This window comes from Ascaphus truei, chromosome 5 (genome assembly GCF_040206685.1).
Source record: "Ascaphus truei isolate aAscTru1 chromosome 5, aAscTru1.hap1, whole genome shotgun sequence".
Taxonomy (NCBI): Eukaryota; Metazoa; Chordata; class Amphibia; order Anura; family Ascaphidae; genus Ascaphus; species Ascaphus truei.
The window spans coordinates 133973761-133993848 of NC_134487.1; the positions used below are offsets into that span (position 1 = coordinate 133973761).

Genomic DNA, 20088 nt, shown 5'->3' on the forward strand with positions numbered 1-20088 from the left:
TGCGTAGCGGACCACGGTACGGTCCCACTGAGAAATGTTGAGAAGGGTAGAAGCGGCACTTACCTTGCGACCAGGTGTGTCGAAGACCCTCTGGAACTCAGCGGTGAAGAGATTGATATCGGAGGTCAGGTCTGGTCGTTGCTCCCAGATCGGAGAGGCCCAGGCTAGGACATCGTCGGTCAGAAAGGAAATGACGTATGCCACTTTCGAGCGTTGGAAGAAAAAATGAGAAGGGAGCAGTTTGAACTATATTGAACATTGGTTCAGGAATCCTCGACAACCCAAAGGATCCCAAGCATAGCGGTTAGGGGTAGGTAATCATGGTTCAAAAGTCGTGGCCACTGGAGCGGAAATTGGTATAGATGCTGCGGGGTTAGTAGTAGAGGCAGAAAGAAACCTGACCCTGTCAGATACGGCGTCTATGTCTTGCTTAAGGTGGTCTAGCTGTTTGTCCTTGTGAGCACAAGATCCGATGATTTGCTGAAACCACCCGTCATATACGTCAAGTCGTCGACCCACCTCAGCGGGGTCCATGTTTGTTGGGCTGAGCATAATGTCACGCTGTGCTCACCCCAAACAGGACAAGACCGCAGGGCAGAGGTGGGGATGTATATAACCGCCGCCCTACAACCACGGAGCCAGGTCCGGAATGCATAGTCTGAGTCATGGAGCCGGGTCGGGGTAGGAGAGACCAGGGAAGCCGTGGTACTTGCCGTGATACCGGGTTGGAGAGAGATGAATGGTCGTTATCCGAAGCCGTGGTCGAGGAGAAGAGAGAGCGGGGGTCCAATAACAAGCCGAAGTCCAGGGTAGAGAAGAGACAGGTCCAGGTACAAGCAGGGTTCACAACACGAGTCAGGCAAGGCATAGGAACAGGCAAGATCCAGGAAGCAGCGAGCACTGCACATAAACAGCAGTTTATGCTCAGCAAAGTGAAAGTGAAACAGAAAGGCATTTAAAGGGGATAACACCAATCAGGAACCAGCAGGGGATTCTAGACACTGGAAAGGCTTCGGACCAGAGGCACACTCTTGGATACCTCACCATCAGATCCACGCTCCCAGCTTGTTAAGGCGGTTCCACACCAGGTTTCCGCACAAGCCATATGGGAATTGTCCTGAGGCCGTTTTTCAAGGGGGGGGGGTACTTTAAGGAATCGGGGAACACGTCCTTTGCGACGTGTTCCCTCCTTACCTGTGTCTGCACAAACCTCTGCACTGGCACCAACACATGCGCGCAACCCCGCTCTGGTTACAGAGTGTGCGCGCACGCGTAGCTCTTCTAGGACTGCCACAGAGCGAGGCTCCACCCCCCCCGGAAGTGCCACACTTCTCTTGCTCGTGGCGTGCTCACATGATGTCATGCACTGCTCCCCAGCTGCTCGGCAACTAATTCCTTGCCACTTGTCTCCTTCAGACTATCGCAACACCCGCTGGGGCCGTGCCTCTGCTCCGCCTCCTGTCCCATTGGTTCCTGCTTCCTATTTGTGCCCTGCTCATGCTCAGAGTCATTGCTGAGCATAACTCTTGTGACCTTGTGTTCCTGCATTCTGTTTTGCCTTGCTACTGCATTGCTGCTGTTTCTCTGTTGCTTTCTTGTGTACCGACCTGGCTTGATCATAGGACCCCCTCTGGATAAAGACTCTGGCTTGACTATTGGACTCCCTCTGGATAAAGACCTCGGCTTGCCTCTGACTACCTGAATCTCTCCATCCCAGACCTTGGCTTGCTTCTGACTACCCGCACCTCTCCATCCCTGACCTCGACTTACGGACAATCTACCATCCTCCTGGCTCCAACTCTAGACTATGGCACATGGACACTGACCACCCCGCTGGCTCCCCTCTCTGGATCTTGGAAAGTACTCTCACTAACCAAATCTCTCCAACCCAGACCCAGCTACGTTGACTATCCACTCTCCAGGCGTCGGCACGCTGCTGTGGGTGCGTTGTCTTGTACTTTCCCACCTTAGTACCAGGGGTCCCACCTTGTTCGTGGTGAGCGCAAGCGTTACACTCACCAGTCATCGGTCATCAGTATAGGAACGAAGGTGAATTTCTGCCCTCAAATGGCCAGGATCATCATTAACTGAGTATAGATATTATTAATATTGCAGAGACTACGGGCCTTATGCAGTATCGGAGCAATGTAAATTTTTGCCCGTTTTGCGACAAAAATGCATACCACGATTCAGTAAGCCCTGAAAACTTGGCGAAAACCAAATAAACCGCCAAGTATTTTGGCAGTTTTTTTCCCGCCATCGGCGTGGCGAAAAGGCACTTTGCGCCGCTACTAGCCATGTTTTGAAACCCATTAGAACACACAAACCCAGCAAGCTCAAACGCCCAAACCCACCTAATCTTGACTTTATGTAATGTCACAAAGAGTGCCACTGGGCTGTGGCAAGTGAATATAACAAACAACAGAGGGTGCCCAGTGCTACATCCAAATGACAAAACATACATGGTAATAATTACAAGAAATAATGCTTCAGTACTAATAATAATGCTAATACTAATAATAATAAAATTATACAGATTAATTGCATCATGTACACACTCAATGCAATTGTGTGACATTTGATATTCATTTGTCTAGCTGCTGGTTTAATTGTAAGATGCAATATGGTGATTTTCAGATTAAGATTTCATGTTTTTATTTATGCATGTTTTATGTGTTTCACAATGGGCAAATAATCTATTACCCAGATCTGGATAATAGTTATTTTGCACATGACTGTACTGTATGTGTGTATGTGTGTGTGTGGGGGGGGAGGGGGGGTATTTATGTATTTAAATGGATAGGTCAGGTTTATTTTTTTTTACATACAGGGTTGGTTCCTTTTGGTCTGCTGGGAACTCTGGAGACCACCTGCGGTCTCCACGGGCTTCTCACGGGTACCAGGCTAGCGTGTCCATGGGGGACACCTGCGGAGAAGAACCGGTGGCCCTATCTGTGGGGCACCGCGGACCCGTAGGGACCTCTCGTGGGCCACCAGACCCCCGTGGGAACCACCCGAGGCCCCTCAGACACAGGTGGGTCTGACCCGGGGCCCCCCAGACAGCCGCTGGCATACTCGTGGAGGCCCCATTATGGCCCACGGTGACCCGCGGAGACCACCTAGTGGACCACGGCGCCTGGCGGGGACCACCCGTAGGCCTCCAGACCCTGTTTGAAACCTAGTGCTGGGCTACTGTGAGGTCTACAGACATCCGTCAGGCCCACCGGGGACTCCCGTGGGCCTGGGGTATTAACCCTGTATGTAAAAGAGTAAATCATGTATTTATGGGGGGGCACATGGGGTGGGTTATGTATTTAATAAATATGATGATGTTTATTGTAGGGCTGTGTATTGTTTTTATTGTGGGTACTGGGGGTGGGGGAAGGGGGTATTGGCCCCAAGGGTATGTGGGTAGGCCTCCTGCCTGGGTAGTGGCTGAGGGTAGTTAGGCCTCATGGGGTGGGTTTTGGGGTAGGGTATTTAGGCCTCCTGAGTGGTGGGTGAGGGTGGGTTAACCCCTTAATTACTGTAGCGGTTAATAACCGCTTTGGTGATTAAGGGGTTAGGGGACATTACATTGGCTGTTTTTATTCTTGTTTATGTTTTGCAGCATAGGAGGGGAATGGACGGTGATGAAGATGAGGATGGCCTTCATCGTGGCAGCCGGACATGGGTGAGTGCTATATGTATTGAATGTATTTATTGTTCTTTATGTATTTTAAATGGGCAAATGCACTATTATCCATTTGTGGATAATAGTAATTTTGCACATTACTATACTGTATGTGTTAGGGGGGATGTATTTATTGAAAAGTATTTATGTGGTGTTTAATTTTTGGCGGGGGGCACAGAATTGGTACTGCAGCTTCTCGCCAGGCAGACTGTCTCGCCAATGGTTACTCGCCATGTTTGGGAATGTTGCTCTTGCTGTGATTTGCCAGGGATTTGGCCCTTCCTGCATACAGCGAGGGCAACACGCCAAAAACATGGCGAATTCGAACCCCTGGAGAATGCAATTTTCAGCCGCTTACTGCATGACCCCCTATGTGTCTTTTTGTTTTCAATTCATTTTTTCATCAAGGCTCATGTCCTTTTGCCACTAGTACATACATATTGAGTGCTCTCACATAGGGGTTCTTTTCTCTCCATTGTTCGTATCCACATCTCATACCACCCTAGCTCCAAGAATGGGAAAGCTGATGCCTTGTCACAGTCATTGCCTAAACCTTGTTCAGTTTTTTTTTGGCGTTACTTTCTCCACCGCTATCCTTGAGCATGAATTAAGGAAGCTTACTCAAATGACTCTTTTCTTAAAAACCCTCCTCTGGAAGCTAAACTATTTCTATGTGATGGTCTGTGGAACTGTACGGACCGTAAGATTAGAGATGCTCCAATTAATGCACGACTCCGGACCCGCTGGTCACCCAGGTGTCCTCAAGACACAGGAACTGTTGTCCCTCTCTTTTTGTTGGCCTAAATTAGCACAACATGTTAAAAACAATGTCCTCTCCATTGAGACCTGCGCTAGGACCAAGACTCCTCGAGCATCACCTATGGGTTTGCTGCAGCCTCGTCCAATATTCCTACTCATCCTTGGGGGTCCATATCAATGGATTTTATTGTTGACCTGCCCAGTTCAAGTGGACATAATACCATTCTGGTAGTAGTGGATCGACTTACATTGCAGCACAGAATCTTCCTTCAGCATACCAGACAGCCAAGTTGATTGTGAAAGAGGTGTTTTGGCATCACGGGGCTCCAGGTGAGATCATATCAGATAGAGGGGGCAATTCACTTCAAAATTTTGGAGGACTTTCTGTTCTTCTCTAGGAATTCGTTTATTTATCGTCTGGCTATCATCCACAATCCAATGGCCAGACCGAAAGGACCAATCAGACATTGGAACAATACTTATGATGCTTTGTTTGTCATCTCCAAAATTACTGGATTGATTTTCTACTGTTAGCTGAGTTTTCATACAACAACTCACATCATTCATTGACACAGAAGAGTCCTTTCTTCTCAAATTTTGTATTTCATCCAACCTTTATTCCTCGTTTTCCATCTTCGGGTCCCATTCCGGCAGTTACAGAGAAACTGAGGATTCTGCGAGACATCGTGGAGACCCTCAAAGAGACACTTTGTGAGCTCAAGAAAGGTAAAAAAGAGCAGCAGACCAATACCGCAGACCCTCCCCAGAATTTAATGTCTGGCTTTCTACAAGAAATGTACGATTAAAGGTTCCAACCATTAAATTGGGACAAAAATGTATTGGGCCATTTTGCATTTCAGTACTAATAAATCTATTGTTCTTTAGATTAAAGCTTCCAGAGACCATCAATATACACCCTGTTTTTCATTCTTCTCTGCTGAAGCCATTTCGTGAGAATCCATTTCCTGGACGGAGGCTTCCTCCTCCTGACCCTGTCCTCGTGGATAACTAAAAGGAATTCATTGTGGAGAGAATTTTGGACTCCAGGTTACACAAAGGGAAATTACAGTACCTGGTCCATTGGGAGGGCTACGGCCCAGAGGAGAGGTCCTGGGAACCCAAAGGTTTTGTACATGCTCCGCGACTAGTCAAAGCTTTCCATTGGATATATCCAGACATGCCTAGGAAGGATCGTCCGGAGAACACTCTTGGGAGGGGGGATAATGCCATGTTCTAAAAATTAGAGTCCGCAACAATGGATTTGGACACAGAACTAAATGTAATAGAACAATGAGAACAGAACTCAGACTTTCAAATCCTAGAAACTAAATTAAAAAGCAATATTGATAAGTTTTATGATTTCCACTTAGGCTGTATGATTTTTGGTACAGGGACTGTGTACATGGCTGGGGTTCTATAAAAAAAGATTAAAAAAAGAAATACAAATATACAGTTTGATAATTGTCCACTGCCCATGTATTTTGAAAAATATGTTTAAAAAGCTATTTAAATGCCCCATATTGAGGACACTGTCTCTGAATTAAATATGCTCTGAATTTTAGTAGGACACATACCGTACTGTATGTGTGGAGAGGATTTTTATGTAAGAATAAGCATACGGAAGAATTACAAGTTCTTATAACTCACCCATGATTAAAGCAAATAGATGGCATCCAATACAGGGAACAACACATTTGCTAAATGATGAAAGAGTGATCCATATTGACCCTTTCAGAATGCCATTTACAAATCAGGCTCAGGTGATGACTATGCTCTATCTTATGCCAATCACAAAATAAAGAAGGCGGAGTCAATACCCCCAAGTAGCTTTCTTACAGTATAAATTGAGTGCTTTGAATGTAGAGATCTATCATCTCAGCAGCTTTAATTGGGTATTAAGGTTGTAACCAATAATCTCAGCCATGAAGATCGCACTTGCCTTCCTGCTCGTGGGTCTCAGCAGCTGCTTTGGTAAGATCCATTATTACTATGTACTCGAGTTGTGATTTAAAAAAATCGTTTGATTTTGTAAACTTTTTTGTTTTTGTATGAGGGTAAAATTGCAAAAGTCAGGATGAGGGATGTGATTACAGGTGCGTGTATGTTGCTTAATTTGCCTTTTCTTCCAAAATATCTAATATATTTACATGTTGCCTTTTCATTTGATAGAGAATGAGGACTACAGTACAGTCCAGTATTGTTGTGTAAAACATGCAACAATACAAAGAAGGATAAAAATAATTTTAAAATGCAGAAAATACCACAAAGCAAGTATTGAGGCATTGGGACTTATTAATTACATGAAAATAAAACAGGAGCAGTATATAAGTTTCTGTGTAAAAGGTGCAGGGGTTGTTCTTTTTCAGTAACTAAAGAGTAAAGAGTTGAGAGAAGCTGAGACTGGAATGGATTTTGAAGTTTTAGCAGAATGCATGAACAATAAAAAGTAGTTCTAGGGTCATGTTTTCTTTATCTTTTTTATCTGCAGTCTCTACTGATGCCAATGCCATTAGGGGTCAACGGAAACTTACGGTAAAGAACAACAAGTATCTTCCATTATATATTTTACTGTATTTCAGCAATAATGCTCATATATCCTATACTGTACCTCTTTTTAATGTAAATTATTCTCATGTAATCGAGAGCTTTTCTAACAGGAAATCAAGAATCTATAGAATAATTAAGCAACCTCCCCCCAAAGTTCACCCACAATTTGCAACATATTTCTTCTAGAGCCGTGGCTGCAATTGCTGTTCTATTTATGTAAGACACTATTGATGCTGATGCTATTTTTGAGAGTAGACCAGGGCCCTGGAGAAGAAGGGAAATAATTGATGGGGCTAAAGTGAATTTATTTAGCATGCCCGATGATAAGGTACTCCAGAGGCACTGCCTAACACCTCCCATTATCATGGAAATGTTGGAGCGTTTTCAGGCTGATCTAGAGCCTAAAACAAACATTAAGATACAGTAGCTATCCCTCCAGTGATCACTATAAGGCTTAGTTATTGCACAATGCAGTAAGTCTCCGAAAGCTAAGTTAAGTTGACATTTTGCAGATGTAATTACTATGCACACTATGCACATACTATTACGTCTGATTGCTCGACATAAAAATAACACATCGCCATTGGCACTAATGTAAGACCCCATGAAAATAATGCAAGACCAGTTGTTTGTGACTCTGGTGCATCTAACTCTAAATAATAATAATAATAATTCTTTGTTCTTGTATAGCGCTGCTAGTTTTACATAGCGCTTTAAAGAGAAATGTTTGCAGACACACTCCCTGTCCCTTAGAACTTACAATCTATGTTTAAGGGTCTTATTTCAGGTTGAGCGGTGACGCATCATCATTTACTCTACGCCATTGCGATTTTCTGGTAACTAAACTAAACTGTAAATCAGCCCATTTGTGTCAAACACCCAATTTTACACTATTTAAACTGTTGCTGGAATTTGCTACTGAGAACTCTGAATGCACCTTTAACTGTCTTCTCCCTTGTTTTTATTTCTAATCTTAATGATTTGTTTTGTTTTAATTTTTTTAGGAAGCTGAAGGATTCTTCCATGGACGCCTTATGTTTTTTATTTTGTTCAGATTGGAGAAAAGTAAGGTAAAGCTTATCACTGTCAATTTATTATTTTAAGCATCTATAAAATATACAGTGTGTGTACAAATTCACATTCTCTGATTAAAACGACAAAGTAAACATTTGCAATACCGAATATTGCACATGAAGAAATGCATGGGACTTTGATTATTCTTTTTTCACTTGCTGTTCCATGCATAATATATATATATATATATATATATATATATATATATATATATATATATATATATATATATATATATATATATACATATATATATATATATATACATATATATATATATATATATATATATATATATATATATATATATATATATATATATATATTTATATATATGTTTATATATATATAAATATATATATATATATATATATAAATATATATATATACACACACACACACACACACACACACACACACACACACACACACATGCACAAATATATACTGGTTGTTCTTTTTTTTCTGCAGGGTTGCACTCGCTGCTCTGATGCTGAAAAATATTATATGGACAGGTGTATTGTGGAAGATCTCTGCCTACTTCTGGTAAAGCATTTTTGGTTCATCTATTTCCTTATCCCCTCGAGTGCCAAATGCATAAAGGAATAACATTTGTCTGGCCCTTCTAAAACTCAAGAGGTTATATCTATAAACAAGGTTAAAAAGAGCCAAAGTATTGATGATCTGTAGCCAGCATTTCTTAATATAGAGGTTAAAATATTTAAGGTGTAATCTCCCCTAACTGGGATTCATGTAATTATTATTTTCACTACCATGAATGATAAATTGGTTCCCTTTTTCAAAATTATGTTTACTGTTCATTATATTTCATTTGAAAGATTCCGATTGTTTTAAATAAACCATATTAGCTAACCAGTGCAGCCAGATTATTTACATGTCGACCACGCTGGAATACATTGGCCTATAGGGAATAGCATGTGACCAGATTACAAACTAGAGAAGCAGTGAAGTAATTGGTGTACATTTGCTGGACTGGTAACCTCTGAACCGACTAATTGCTGATAGTACAGACTCTGAAAAATAGGCTCGTAACTTTTAGTGCCTCTACAAGGCAAAGAAAACCTCAGTCTTGGTAAAGGAATTCACCTTAGAGATCAATGTGTTTTCCTTTAACAATATATCTATTTTGTATATACGGAGTATACTGTATACAGTATGTACTGTATATCAGATAGGAGGCAATGCACCTTTCAACACTGAAACATTTTTAAACATCACAGAAAGTAATACACTGTACTAATGTATGCACCAATAGATTCTTCAAGTAATGGGCTAGTTGCTGTCATTCTTAAAGTAACCACTTTTATATTTTAGAAACTGTTGACAGAAGATATGAAATGTTCAAAACCAGATTTTCTGCATAAAATGGTAAGAGCAATATTTGGTTAGAATAATATATTTTTTTTAATTATGTTTAATGCTGACACTGCCAGTGATAGGAGTCATGATTACTACTGACAACCATTTCTAAAGATACTTAAAAATGTGCTGCCCTGAATGAGCAGGGGAGATTTATCTCCATGTAATGCAATCAGAGAAACATGTTACTTATTAAATGGGCTACAGACTTTTAAGGTCATCTGCACTCCCATCCCATGCCACATTTTGTGGTGAGATGGACACAGCCCTAGAAATCCATTACTTTGTCTGCATTGGTTATTATTTCCCTTTCTGGTGAAAAAAACATTACTTATTGCAGCCTTCCATTTCTGTTCATTTCTGTTCATCTAATGATATACAGTATTATACTGTTTTGAGTAACATCACAAAATGTTCATTTAAATGTTTATCTTTATCTTAGGTCATATTTTTTTAAATGTTGCAGTGGAATTCTTTTGGTCTGGGTTCAGAATGATCACGGTCTTTAACACGCATTAATCCTGTGTGTGATACTGGTAGTACAATCCTTTGTATAAAATGTAACATAAAACATAGGCGGAATGTTTAAGGGAAATATATAATACATAAATAAATAAGCATTCTGTTTGTGTAGGAACAATTATTTATATTAAAGCCGGAATGTGACCTACAGGAACTTTTTTAATAACCGCATTGGAACTGCTCTGTGTTTAGATTCGGGTACAACCTGGGTTCAGGGTCTTCTCTTCCCCTCTAGAGAGTTCACTATGGCTGCCAAATGTCGTGTGGTTTATGCACTAATAGGAAGCCATAATGACATCATTTGTAGCTTCCTATTGGATGGCCATTCAACAACCAGTTGGTAACTAAACAAATAGGAAGTCACAGGAGCTAAAAGATATAACTACATTGTATGTTTTGTTCTGGAAAATTCCTTGTTCTAATGCTTTAAAAAAAATAAAATTCTTTACTAAATGTTTAATAATAATGACCAATTCATTTCTTATATTTTCCTTTCTTAGAACATTGGCATAGACATCAACATTTTTTTTAATGCAGTAGAGGTAAGAAAAAAAGTTATACATCTTTGAAACAGGTTAACCCTTTCCATGTGAGCGGACTACCGGTTCTTCAGGTACATGACCACATGGTCGACTTTGGGTAGCGATCATGTTATACAAGCAGCCCCCTGTGATGGGAATGGAAGCAGTGAATGAGGTTATTCCCTAGAAAAGGAGTCATAATTACATAAAGTTCCATGAATGTCATAAGGGTCCTATAGTGCTGGCCCTAATGATGTTCAGGTAACACCATTTGGGCTACTTAGGTTTTACATCTTCCCAAGACAGGGGCATTTGTAAGGTTTATTACTTGTGATGTCTTATTGCTTTGGGGACAGCTAAACACAATAAAATCAGGGCCTGTGCAAATAAGGCTGCCCCAAATATATGAGTACAAACAATAAAGATACAAAGAAATTGGGTGCTAGAGGCAAAGGATCAAGGGGCTTATGCAGAGAGGAACGTTATTTAATGTGAAAACGGCAAGAAAATAGCCACAGAATTGGAGCAAGTTATGGTTGTATGCTGAAAGCTGCGTTACCTCATTTTTCTGATGAGATTCAAAATTGCCAAGTTTTTCTGGCTAGATTGAACTCGCTATAATATAGGGCAGAATGGCGATTTGCAGTGCATCTATGCTACCTGCATACCACCCTATTTTAACATGGCGAATTTACCAATCTCTCCACGTGTTTGGCAATTTTTAAAGTAAAGAAACCTGCTGTGGCGAATTTTATGAATCTCTCCATGTTCTCTGCAGGACAAGCTTCTCTGGTACTATTTTCGCCAAAAGATGGGGCTATTTCCCTTCTCTATCCTCTCTGCATAAGCCCCCTAGTCAGAGTAACTGCATATACAGTAGTACAAAAGAGGGAAGATCCCTGATGAAAGTGCTAGCCACCGAAACGTTTGATGTTATGGATGTTATACTGTATGACTGTGTCCAGTCATTAAAATTATTCTTTTGCACTAACTTTTTTTGCACCTTTTATTGGTGAACACGGCTTCATCTTTTGTTTTATTGCTTTGGGGAGCACGGCTAAGAAAATAACATGGTCTCATTATAACAATCCGCACCACTTTCTCGTCCTTGTAGTTTTGCATTATACTGGGAATAGAGATTGGCAAATCCACACAAATCCATTTGCCGGATATTACCACATTTCCCCCCCAACCCACCCAATCCATGTAGCGGTGTAAAATCCACAGACGGATTTGGTTTGTTTTATTCTGTACGGATTCATCTAAAACCCTCAATCCTTTGAAATCAATGTTGTTGATAAATGCGTGAAAAATTAGGTATTGGAGGGGTTCATTAATAATCTGTATAAATGTTTTTCGGGCTGATGCTACCATTTCCTCTGGTGCAAACACGAATTTAAATTTTGTGTCTCAGCGTCAATGAATCAAGGAAATGTTTTCCTCATAACCATCACCTTGCTGTTTAGGGAGAGTTTGAGCAGCAGATCCCCTCCCCCGTGATACCCTACTTTCCTCCTTAACTCTTACCCTCTTTCCCTTATTTGTTAACAGTATGTTTTGAACTGTCTCCCAGGAGCTGAAACAAGCTAATTTCATCATCGGGTACCCCCTGCTACAGAGATACATAGCTGTAAAATAATTACCTGAAGCCCATTGCATTTAAACCCACAAGCCAATAGGAAGGTGCAATGGATGATTGATTAATTGTGCAAACATTTTTTAAATTTATATATCCTGATACATAGGACAAGATTTCCTAAACAGTGAAATAAGAGATAATTTTGCTCCTGGTAGACAAAAATGCACATTATTACTGTAACTGAAATCTGTGTTCATAAATTAAGATTGCCATTAAATTCTGGCTAATGCAGTACATGGTATTATCTTTGAATCGGTTGAAATGCTTATGCTAGTTACCGACACACATAGCTATATAAAACCTCAATTATATGCATTGCTATTGGGAGGGAGAGATATACTAGGCCATAAGGCATTGGAGGTTGGTGCTTCGGGGAGGGTGTGAGCAGAGATGCCACCAGAGAGGGGGGACCTGTCCCTGGCACGATGGTTCAGGGTGGCCTGACCGACCAAACATACAATTTGTTCCCAACCGGAATGAAGTTGCGACTTTTGTGATCATTAGAGTAGTCAGGCCCCTTCCAATGAGATTGGAGTTGAATAGCTGGCCACTTGTTCTACCAAAGGATTAATTTATAAATATGTTATACACTGTAAACATATTACATTTGTATCACATATTCTAAATTGGCCATTGTTGCCTTGATTATGTATATAGTGACCATTATTAACATTGGTAAGATAGGTGTAATGCCAACCTGGGTAAGTGATATAAATGATTACAAATTATTTTTTGCAGTTGTCCAATATTTCCAGGTATCAAGGTTTAGGGAATGGCATGTTAATGAGTAATTTGACATTAACCAATTTTCATTAAATGTAACTCTTAAATATTGCATTAGGAAAAATGTATGTTTTTTTACTGTATGTGATAAACAATGCACGAATTGCTCAGAAAAAATAATGTATATTTTTGGTATTAAGGCATTTTTCCTTTTCTCAGAGCTTAGTAAATCTATGCCATAGATCCGAATTGGTACATTCAAAGTGGTTTAGAAATGAGAAAACTGTCTCATTGAAAGAAATTCTAAAAGGCTGCTTCTTCGCAGCCATTGCTCTAGGAAACAGGTGGACTACATCATATTGTTACACTTAGACCACGACCCACATTCCCCTTTATATTGTTTAGAATTTATTGTTTGTACTTATATTTTTTTTTCAGCATATATTTCATTTTCTAATCCACATACATTTTTTTAGTTAGGTTAAATAGATTGGTTGTGGGCCACTAATAGTAAAAGTTTCTTTCTACATTGTTTAAAGCACATTATTTGGTGTAAACCCTTAGCAGGTAGGTATTTGGGCTGTAGGAATAGCAAAACATCCATTATGAACATCTGAGTACTTTCCCCTATAAATATACAGTATGTGTTTGGGTGTGGATGAACCCTTTACTCAAAATGTAGTACATTTACTGTAATTTAAAATGTGTATCACTGATTATTTGGAATTCAAAATGTAGATAAAGTACAGTATGCGTTTTTCACCAAAATATCATAATTCACCAGTGACTGAGACATAATTACTTTCATTTCCTTTTCCTTTTTCAGCATTCTAAAATTGATGATCTTCACAAAATGTTAAGACCAGCGGGCAAATTAGATATATTTGTGAATAAAATAGTGGATGCCCTGGTAAATCAACCTCTTTTTTTTTTATATGTATCTGTGTATCTGATTATTTTACTAATATTCAACAAAGTACAATGTTTTTGTCTACTTATATTTCATGTACTATAGGCCACTGAACAGCAATAAGGCCTAATAGTGCCAAATATGTATGTATATTTGCATTTTTATAGTGCCAACCTAGGTACTCAGGCAGTGCCAGCTTTATTTCGATGCCATTGGTGTGACTGTACCTGGCCCCAGGCCTACCGAGGCCCAGTACTCTCCCCCGGGACCTCTCACCTGTGGAGAAGGTGCGGTAGTAGTGATGGAGGACGCCCACTCTGGAGGCAATCGTGGAAGCCGGGCCCTACTTTCTGTGGTCCCAACTCCCATGTCAAGACAACCCAGGTGGGCTCCCTCCAGCTCTGTCACTAAACACACCCACAGGTAGGGCTACAGGGAAGAGACCCCGCAAACACACTCCATACCGGGTGCCCCACATATTTTAGCATATTCCCAATGCTTAACATTACACTACAATTACAATACAGGGCATATAATAATATAGATGGGAAAATACATCAGGCCATAAATGTAACAATGGGAAAAAGGAGTCCCTAACATCTAATCGACATGTGGGGAGTAAATTTGAGAAGATTGGTTAGAGTGTGTATAAGAACATACTTTAGATAGTCAGTAAACAATGGATACGTGAGTTTTAAGATATGATAAAATTGTAAACTTAGTTGCAAAAAAAAGGTATTATAAGAATACAAAAAACACACCAACAATTTGACCACTCAAATATCTAAATACTATATATATATATATATATATATATATAAAAATATTTTGTTATCTTTCTTTCTGTGTATATATTGCTTGAAAACCAAATTGTTTTTTTTGCAACACTACAAAAAACAATTGAACGTGCCTTACTACCATCCATTTTTCATATACTCTTATCCCTTTATTTTTGTTATATATTTCACTCTTCCGTTGTTATTAACTTAAATTAGCTTTAGAAGTGCATTTTATATAATAATAATCTGTGATTTCTCTATGCATACGGTTTCTTCTCTCATTCAACTACCTGAGGCTTAGAAGCCACAGATCTGTGTAACACCCCTTCCTAGGACCTTATCTACAACCAAAATTACCCATACTGTACCTCAGTAGGAAACCAAGCAACATCTCATCTCTTCAAATTTATTTGTGTTTCTTTCTCAATTACCAATCATATTCCATTTGTTAATATTTAAGGCATAAAACTGTATTATATTTGATATACAATCGTAATGACCTGGAATTACTATATCTATGTGGATTTTTCATTTGATGGCAATTACACATTTTTCATTACTAAGCAATTTACAGCAGTTAGCAGGCACTTACCTGAAAACCAAATATCTTTAGTCATAAGTAAAAAAAGACAATGCCAAACCACGCTGCCAGACAGATATTATTCATTTCATTAGAAAATAATTGTGTATGGTATTATGCACTATTTTTCTTTTCCAGAATGGCATTCTAAAGGAGGTTAATATGGATCTTGGGAAAATTATTGAGTCACAGAACGATCTTTTGGTAATTAATCCTTATGTTCGTCTTCTTTTTTGCACATGCTTAACAATGTAGATAAAGCTTTTTAGTCACCTTTGCCTTATAGATACTGTAAGTCTGAACTCCAAATCTGTCTAAAAGTGATCACTAATGATAAATATACCATAAGCTTTATTTATTACAGCCACTGGTCAGAACTTTAAGGAATCTGTGTACACAAACATAAATAATGCATATATCATACATTTGTCAGATATTATTAACTATTGGCAAACGGTTTTAAAATGTAAATTGGTAGACTTTAGTCTATCAAGAAATTACATGAGAATAAATATGTTTACTTTACCTGCTGTAATAAAATCATTATTGATTATAGGCTGTTTTCCTGCTTTGCAAAATACAGTAAAGGTTATTCATTTAATCTATATTTTAAAGTCAATGATTTAGTAATATTTGAATAAGGAAGGTGTAGACTGTAGATCCTGTAAGTGTCAATATAAATACTGTTAACATCTTACGGCTATCTGAAAATAAAATAAACTTAATTATTATTCTTGGTTTTTCCTTCAGACTCAGGGGCAGTGATCTGGGATTTTATTTTTCTGTGCTGCACTGTAAACCATCAAGCAAAGAAACTGAAGGAGAAATATAGATTTAACATTAATGGCAGTCATTACAAGACTGAATAAAGAAAAATAGTCATTTTAAAAAGGAAAAAATAGGGAAAATGTTACATTGTTAACACTGTACTGCAACTCTGAATCATATATTTTAAAGGCATTTCCTGCAAAAGCCAGTACAATGCCATATCTAATATAGATAGATGACTTAATGGACGTAATTCAATATTTGGTTCCTACTTTGGTTCCTACTTTGGTTGCCTTTTCACAAGAGATGTTGAGACCATGAACAGTACTAAGATCATATTTGAAAATGTTTAGTGTGGCAAAATGTTAGTTTTATAAAGTACAGGTAGTGCAAAACTTCCTAAACTATGGCAGTGTGTGTATGAAGAACATATGATGCATAGTTTATTGTTTAAAATGAAACTTTGTATCATGATGAAAACCTGATTGACACAATTTAAATTAAAACAAAATGGTGTATATTTTATTTATAACTGGTATTAGTGAAAATAAATGATTAATGTAATATTATTTATAATACAGATTTGTGAAAATAATAAAGATGTTTAACCTGTATAATGTAACAGCCATGCTGATTTTGATGCAGGTCCCAGATACAGGTTCTTTGTAGTACATGCCATTTACATCTGTGAATCATCCACTTCCCAATATACATGACTAAAAACATTTTTGATTCTTCGGGTGCACATTGAGATAAAAAGTTTAGCATATGTGGGCATATAAACACATATTCTGATGCGCCGATTTTACTATTAAAGTTACAGTTGCAACCCTTAGCACACAGGTCCCTTTAATAAGTACAAGCAGTGTATCTAATCATGAGGCTTGTGATACAAAGTGGCTCTCCATGCTAGCTGCACTATGCAAGGATAGTGGGCGAGCATTGAATAACTAAAGTTCCTATATTGTATTCCCCAAAAGTAACTAAAGAGACAAAAGAAAAAATTATAAATGGAGAACCTAAAGGCATAATATTGTACCTATTAACATAAGTTATAGCATCTAAAATATTCTCTCAACAAGTAAGCACCTCAGCTCAAAGCTAAAGAATATGAGCGAGAGACTTTTCTGTCATTGTGAACTTGCATCACTTAATTATGAGACATATATTAATGCATTCAATTTTTTTATACTTTACAGGGTGGTGTTCTTAATGCCGTAAGCGGGGTGCTTTCTGGAGTCGTTGGTGGCGTTCTTGGTGGTGTTACTGGTGTTCTTGGTGGTGCTCTCAGTGGCATTACTGGTGGTCTTGGTGGCGCTATCGGTGGCCTTACTGGTGCTGTCGGTGGCCTTACTGGTGGTCTTGGTGGTGCTGTCGGTGGCATTACTGGTGGTCTTGGCGGTGCTGTCAGTGGCCTTACTGGTGCTGTCGGTGGCATTACTGGTGGCCTTACTGGTGCTCTCGGTGGCCTTACTGGTGGTCTCGGTGGCCTTACTGGTGCTCTCGGTGGCCTTACTGGTGGTCTCGGTGGTGGTGGTTCTGGTAAAGGGTCTGGTGCTGCAAAAGGTGGACTCCTTGGCTAAATACAGGTAAATGTACAGCTCTTTTAAATTATTTTGCAACTCTGCATTTTTGGAATTCAGCTAATTGTAAAAGATTTCAAAATAAGGCCCATCCACCTCAGTCACATGAAAACTGGGAACTAAGAATAGGCAGGTTGTCTTATTTACAAATTATATAGGTAAAAAATGTAGATCAAGAAAACCTTTTAGAGAATAGAATCAATAGAATAATAGTTTCACTTTATTTAATTAGAGCAAGTAATCATCGTAAATAAACTTCAGCAGATGTGATCTACTTTGACTGTCCATATAATTTTAATACAGTTCAATATAGAAGAGGACTTTAAATATGTGAGTTGGTCTGGTGAACATTATTTCATATGATAGGCAGTAAAGATCGGGCAATTAATTGAACATACATTATGCAGATTAAACTAGTGTTTTTAGTTTAACCTTAAATCCCATGGCTGTTTAACTTGTTTATTACTAATGTAGAGATTGGTATAGTAATTAAGATCTCAATATTTGCTGAATTTGAAAGGACTTAGATTCATTAAAAAAAAATAGACATGTAAATTACAGATGAGGATTATAATTTATAAATGTACAGTTTTGCAGTTCACCAACAATATTTTTTTTAATTCTCAGTTTGGACATTATAATATAGTACATACTGTACTACAATGGGAGACAGTAATGGCATATATAATATGTACAGATGTACAGTAGTAAGACTTACTATTCCTGATATTGTGACAAAGTATGAGATGGTTTACTGCACGCAAGCTACAGAAAGCCAGCAAAATTATATCATGCTGTTAAGTGGGTTTTAAAATGTTATTTGAAAAACACAGCGAATTGCACGTATAAGTGTCATGGATTGTTGCACAGTAATCTACCCAAGTGTGTCAGCACAAATTTTAAAGATTACCATTTTGACTCACATTTTAAACAGAATCAAAACTCCCTATCCCCCCCCCCTCCTCCATAATGCATTTTCTAAAATAAAAAAATCCACTCTTGTACATTGTGCATATTGACTGTTAAATATCTTGGCAATGTTAACTTGGCTCACTATTGAGTACGGTATGTATGTGGGGGAAGGAATAGAGATCCAGTATGTCTGACCAATTAATCAGCATAAAATATATAACTCATCCATTTAATGACACAGCAGGAGACTTTACCTAAAAATAGTGTTTCAGACATTGAGATCTTGATGAAAAAAAAAAAAAAAAAAAATGAACAGTGCTAGGCACCATTACATTAATATTCTATACAGCCGCACACCTTCCAATTAAACAACTCTCACCCCTGCTCTTGTGCTTTTTTTGTCATAATACAGCTCAACCCCGTTATAACACGATCCGTTACAACGCGAATCCGCTTACAACGCGATGCAAGCGTGGCTCCCAATTTTTGTATTTATGAATACTTTACAGCACGATTATTGGTATCTTAAATACTTTATTGTACAATGCATACAATTGTACATTATTTCTAACGCGATCCGCTTATAGCACAATGTGATTCTTTGGACTCCAAGCACAGAGTTATAAGGGGGTTGAGCTGTAGTAGAAAAATAGACTGGACATATTTTTACATCGTAATCATGAATGAAGATACTGTACTAATGGAAAAGCCTTAAACATTACCATGTCAGTGAACAAAGATAATGTTACACAGGAATTATTCTTAATTTTTTTTTTTTTTGCATATCTTGCTTGTGGTCAGTAATACTTTTTGCTCCATTAAAAACACTTACAGTGTACACAGTGCTGAGTATTTCAGGCACAAAAGCCCCTTCCTTGCCCATCTTACAATGTAATTTTGTGTCAGGGATGATAAAGCGATTTACTAAAGATCACAGCTGATATTGGGATTGTAACGGCGTTCTGTTCACTTGCTTCAAAGGCATTTACATTACCACTGAGCTACCCAAAATCAATTAATTTCCCAATCAGTGACTAGATGGGCCCATTTATTTATATATATATATTATTTATATTGTGTTCCGTTCAATAAACATGTTCAGGCAAAATAAAAGTGTTTTATGCAAAACAATATACTTGAATTGCTTTTGTATAATATATTAAAGAAACAAATGCTCAACATTTAATATATTTTACTTTGTTTTCAGGCACCTCAGTTTCTCACCTCTGCAGGACAAACAACAGTGATGCGTTCTTATCATTAAACTTTCCTCTTCTGTTTTTATCATTCAATGGATCTTGTTCTTCTTCCATTTATTGTTCTATATTTCTAAATTACACTTTATGATTTCACTTTCCCTTGTATCACATCTTAATAAATAAACAAAGAATTGCATTTATGGAATTACTGCCTGTATTTATTTTACTACACTTGGGAATATACAGTAGCTGAGATTATCCAAAAATGTTTTGTACGCTTAACTTGGTCATAAAAGAAATAGCCACATACTGTATCCAGAAAGCTCTTCTAAATCAGTTGTCATGACTCTAACACATCATGTTACCTAAAACAGGTATTATTTTCTCTGAGGTTCACACGTATTCACAAAGCTAATTATATGCATTATGGATTTGAGTGGGGAGGTGTAGAGATTTAATTTTAGTTAATTAATAATCCCCTCAGAATAGGGCATTACTGGCCAATAATGCCCTGGCTGG

General features: G+C 38.5%; 1 protein-coding gene across 7 annotated transcripts in view; it reads left to right on the forward strand.

Moving 5' to 3' along the window:
* LOC142495413 (uncharacterized) overlaps positions 1-19759 on the forward strand; it is a 40940-nt gene extending 21181 nt beyond the window's left edge. For 6 of the 7 annotated variants that reach the window (XM_075600895.1, XM_075600894.1, XM_075600891.1 and 3 more), the window contains 9 exons: positions 6921-6964; positions 7984-8049; positions 8525-8599; positions 9389-9442; positions 10456-10497; positions 13665-13748; positions 15246-15311; positions 17075-17464; positions 19578-19759. In XM_075600895.1, the coding sequence (XP_075457010.1) occupies positions 8014-8049; positions 8525-8599; positions 9389-9442; positions 10456-10497; positions 13665-13748; positions 15246-15311; positions 17075-17458 (741 nt within the window). In that variant the 5' untranslated portion in view covers positions 6921-6964; positions 7984-8013 and the 3' untranslated portion in view covers positions 17459-17464; positions 19578-19759. Of the gene's footprint in view, positions 1-6291; positions 6404-6920; positions 6965-7983; positions 8050-8524; positions 8600-9388; positions 9443-10455; positions 10498-13664; positions 13749-15245; positions 15312-17074; positions 17465-19577 lie in introns of those variants that run through there. The other variant, XM_075600890.1, reaches the window with a different exon arrangement.
* Positions 19760-20088: the final 329 nt, after the last annotated feature.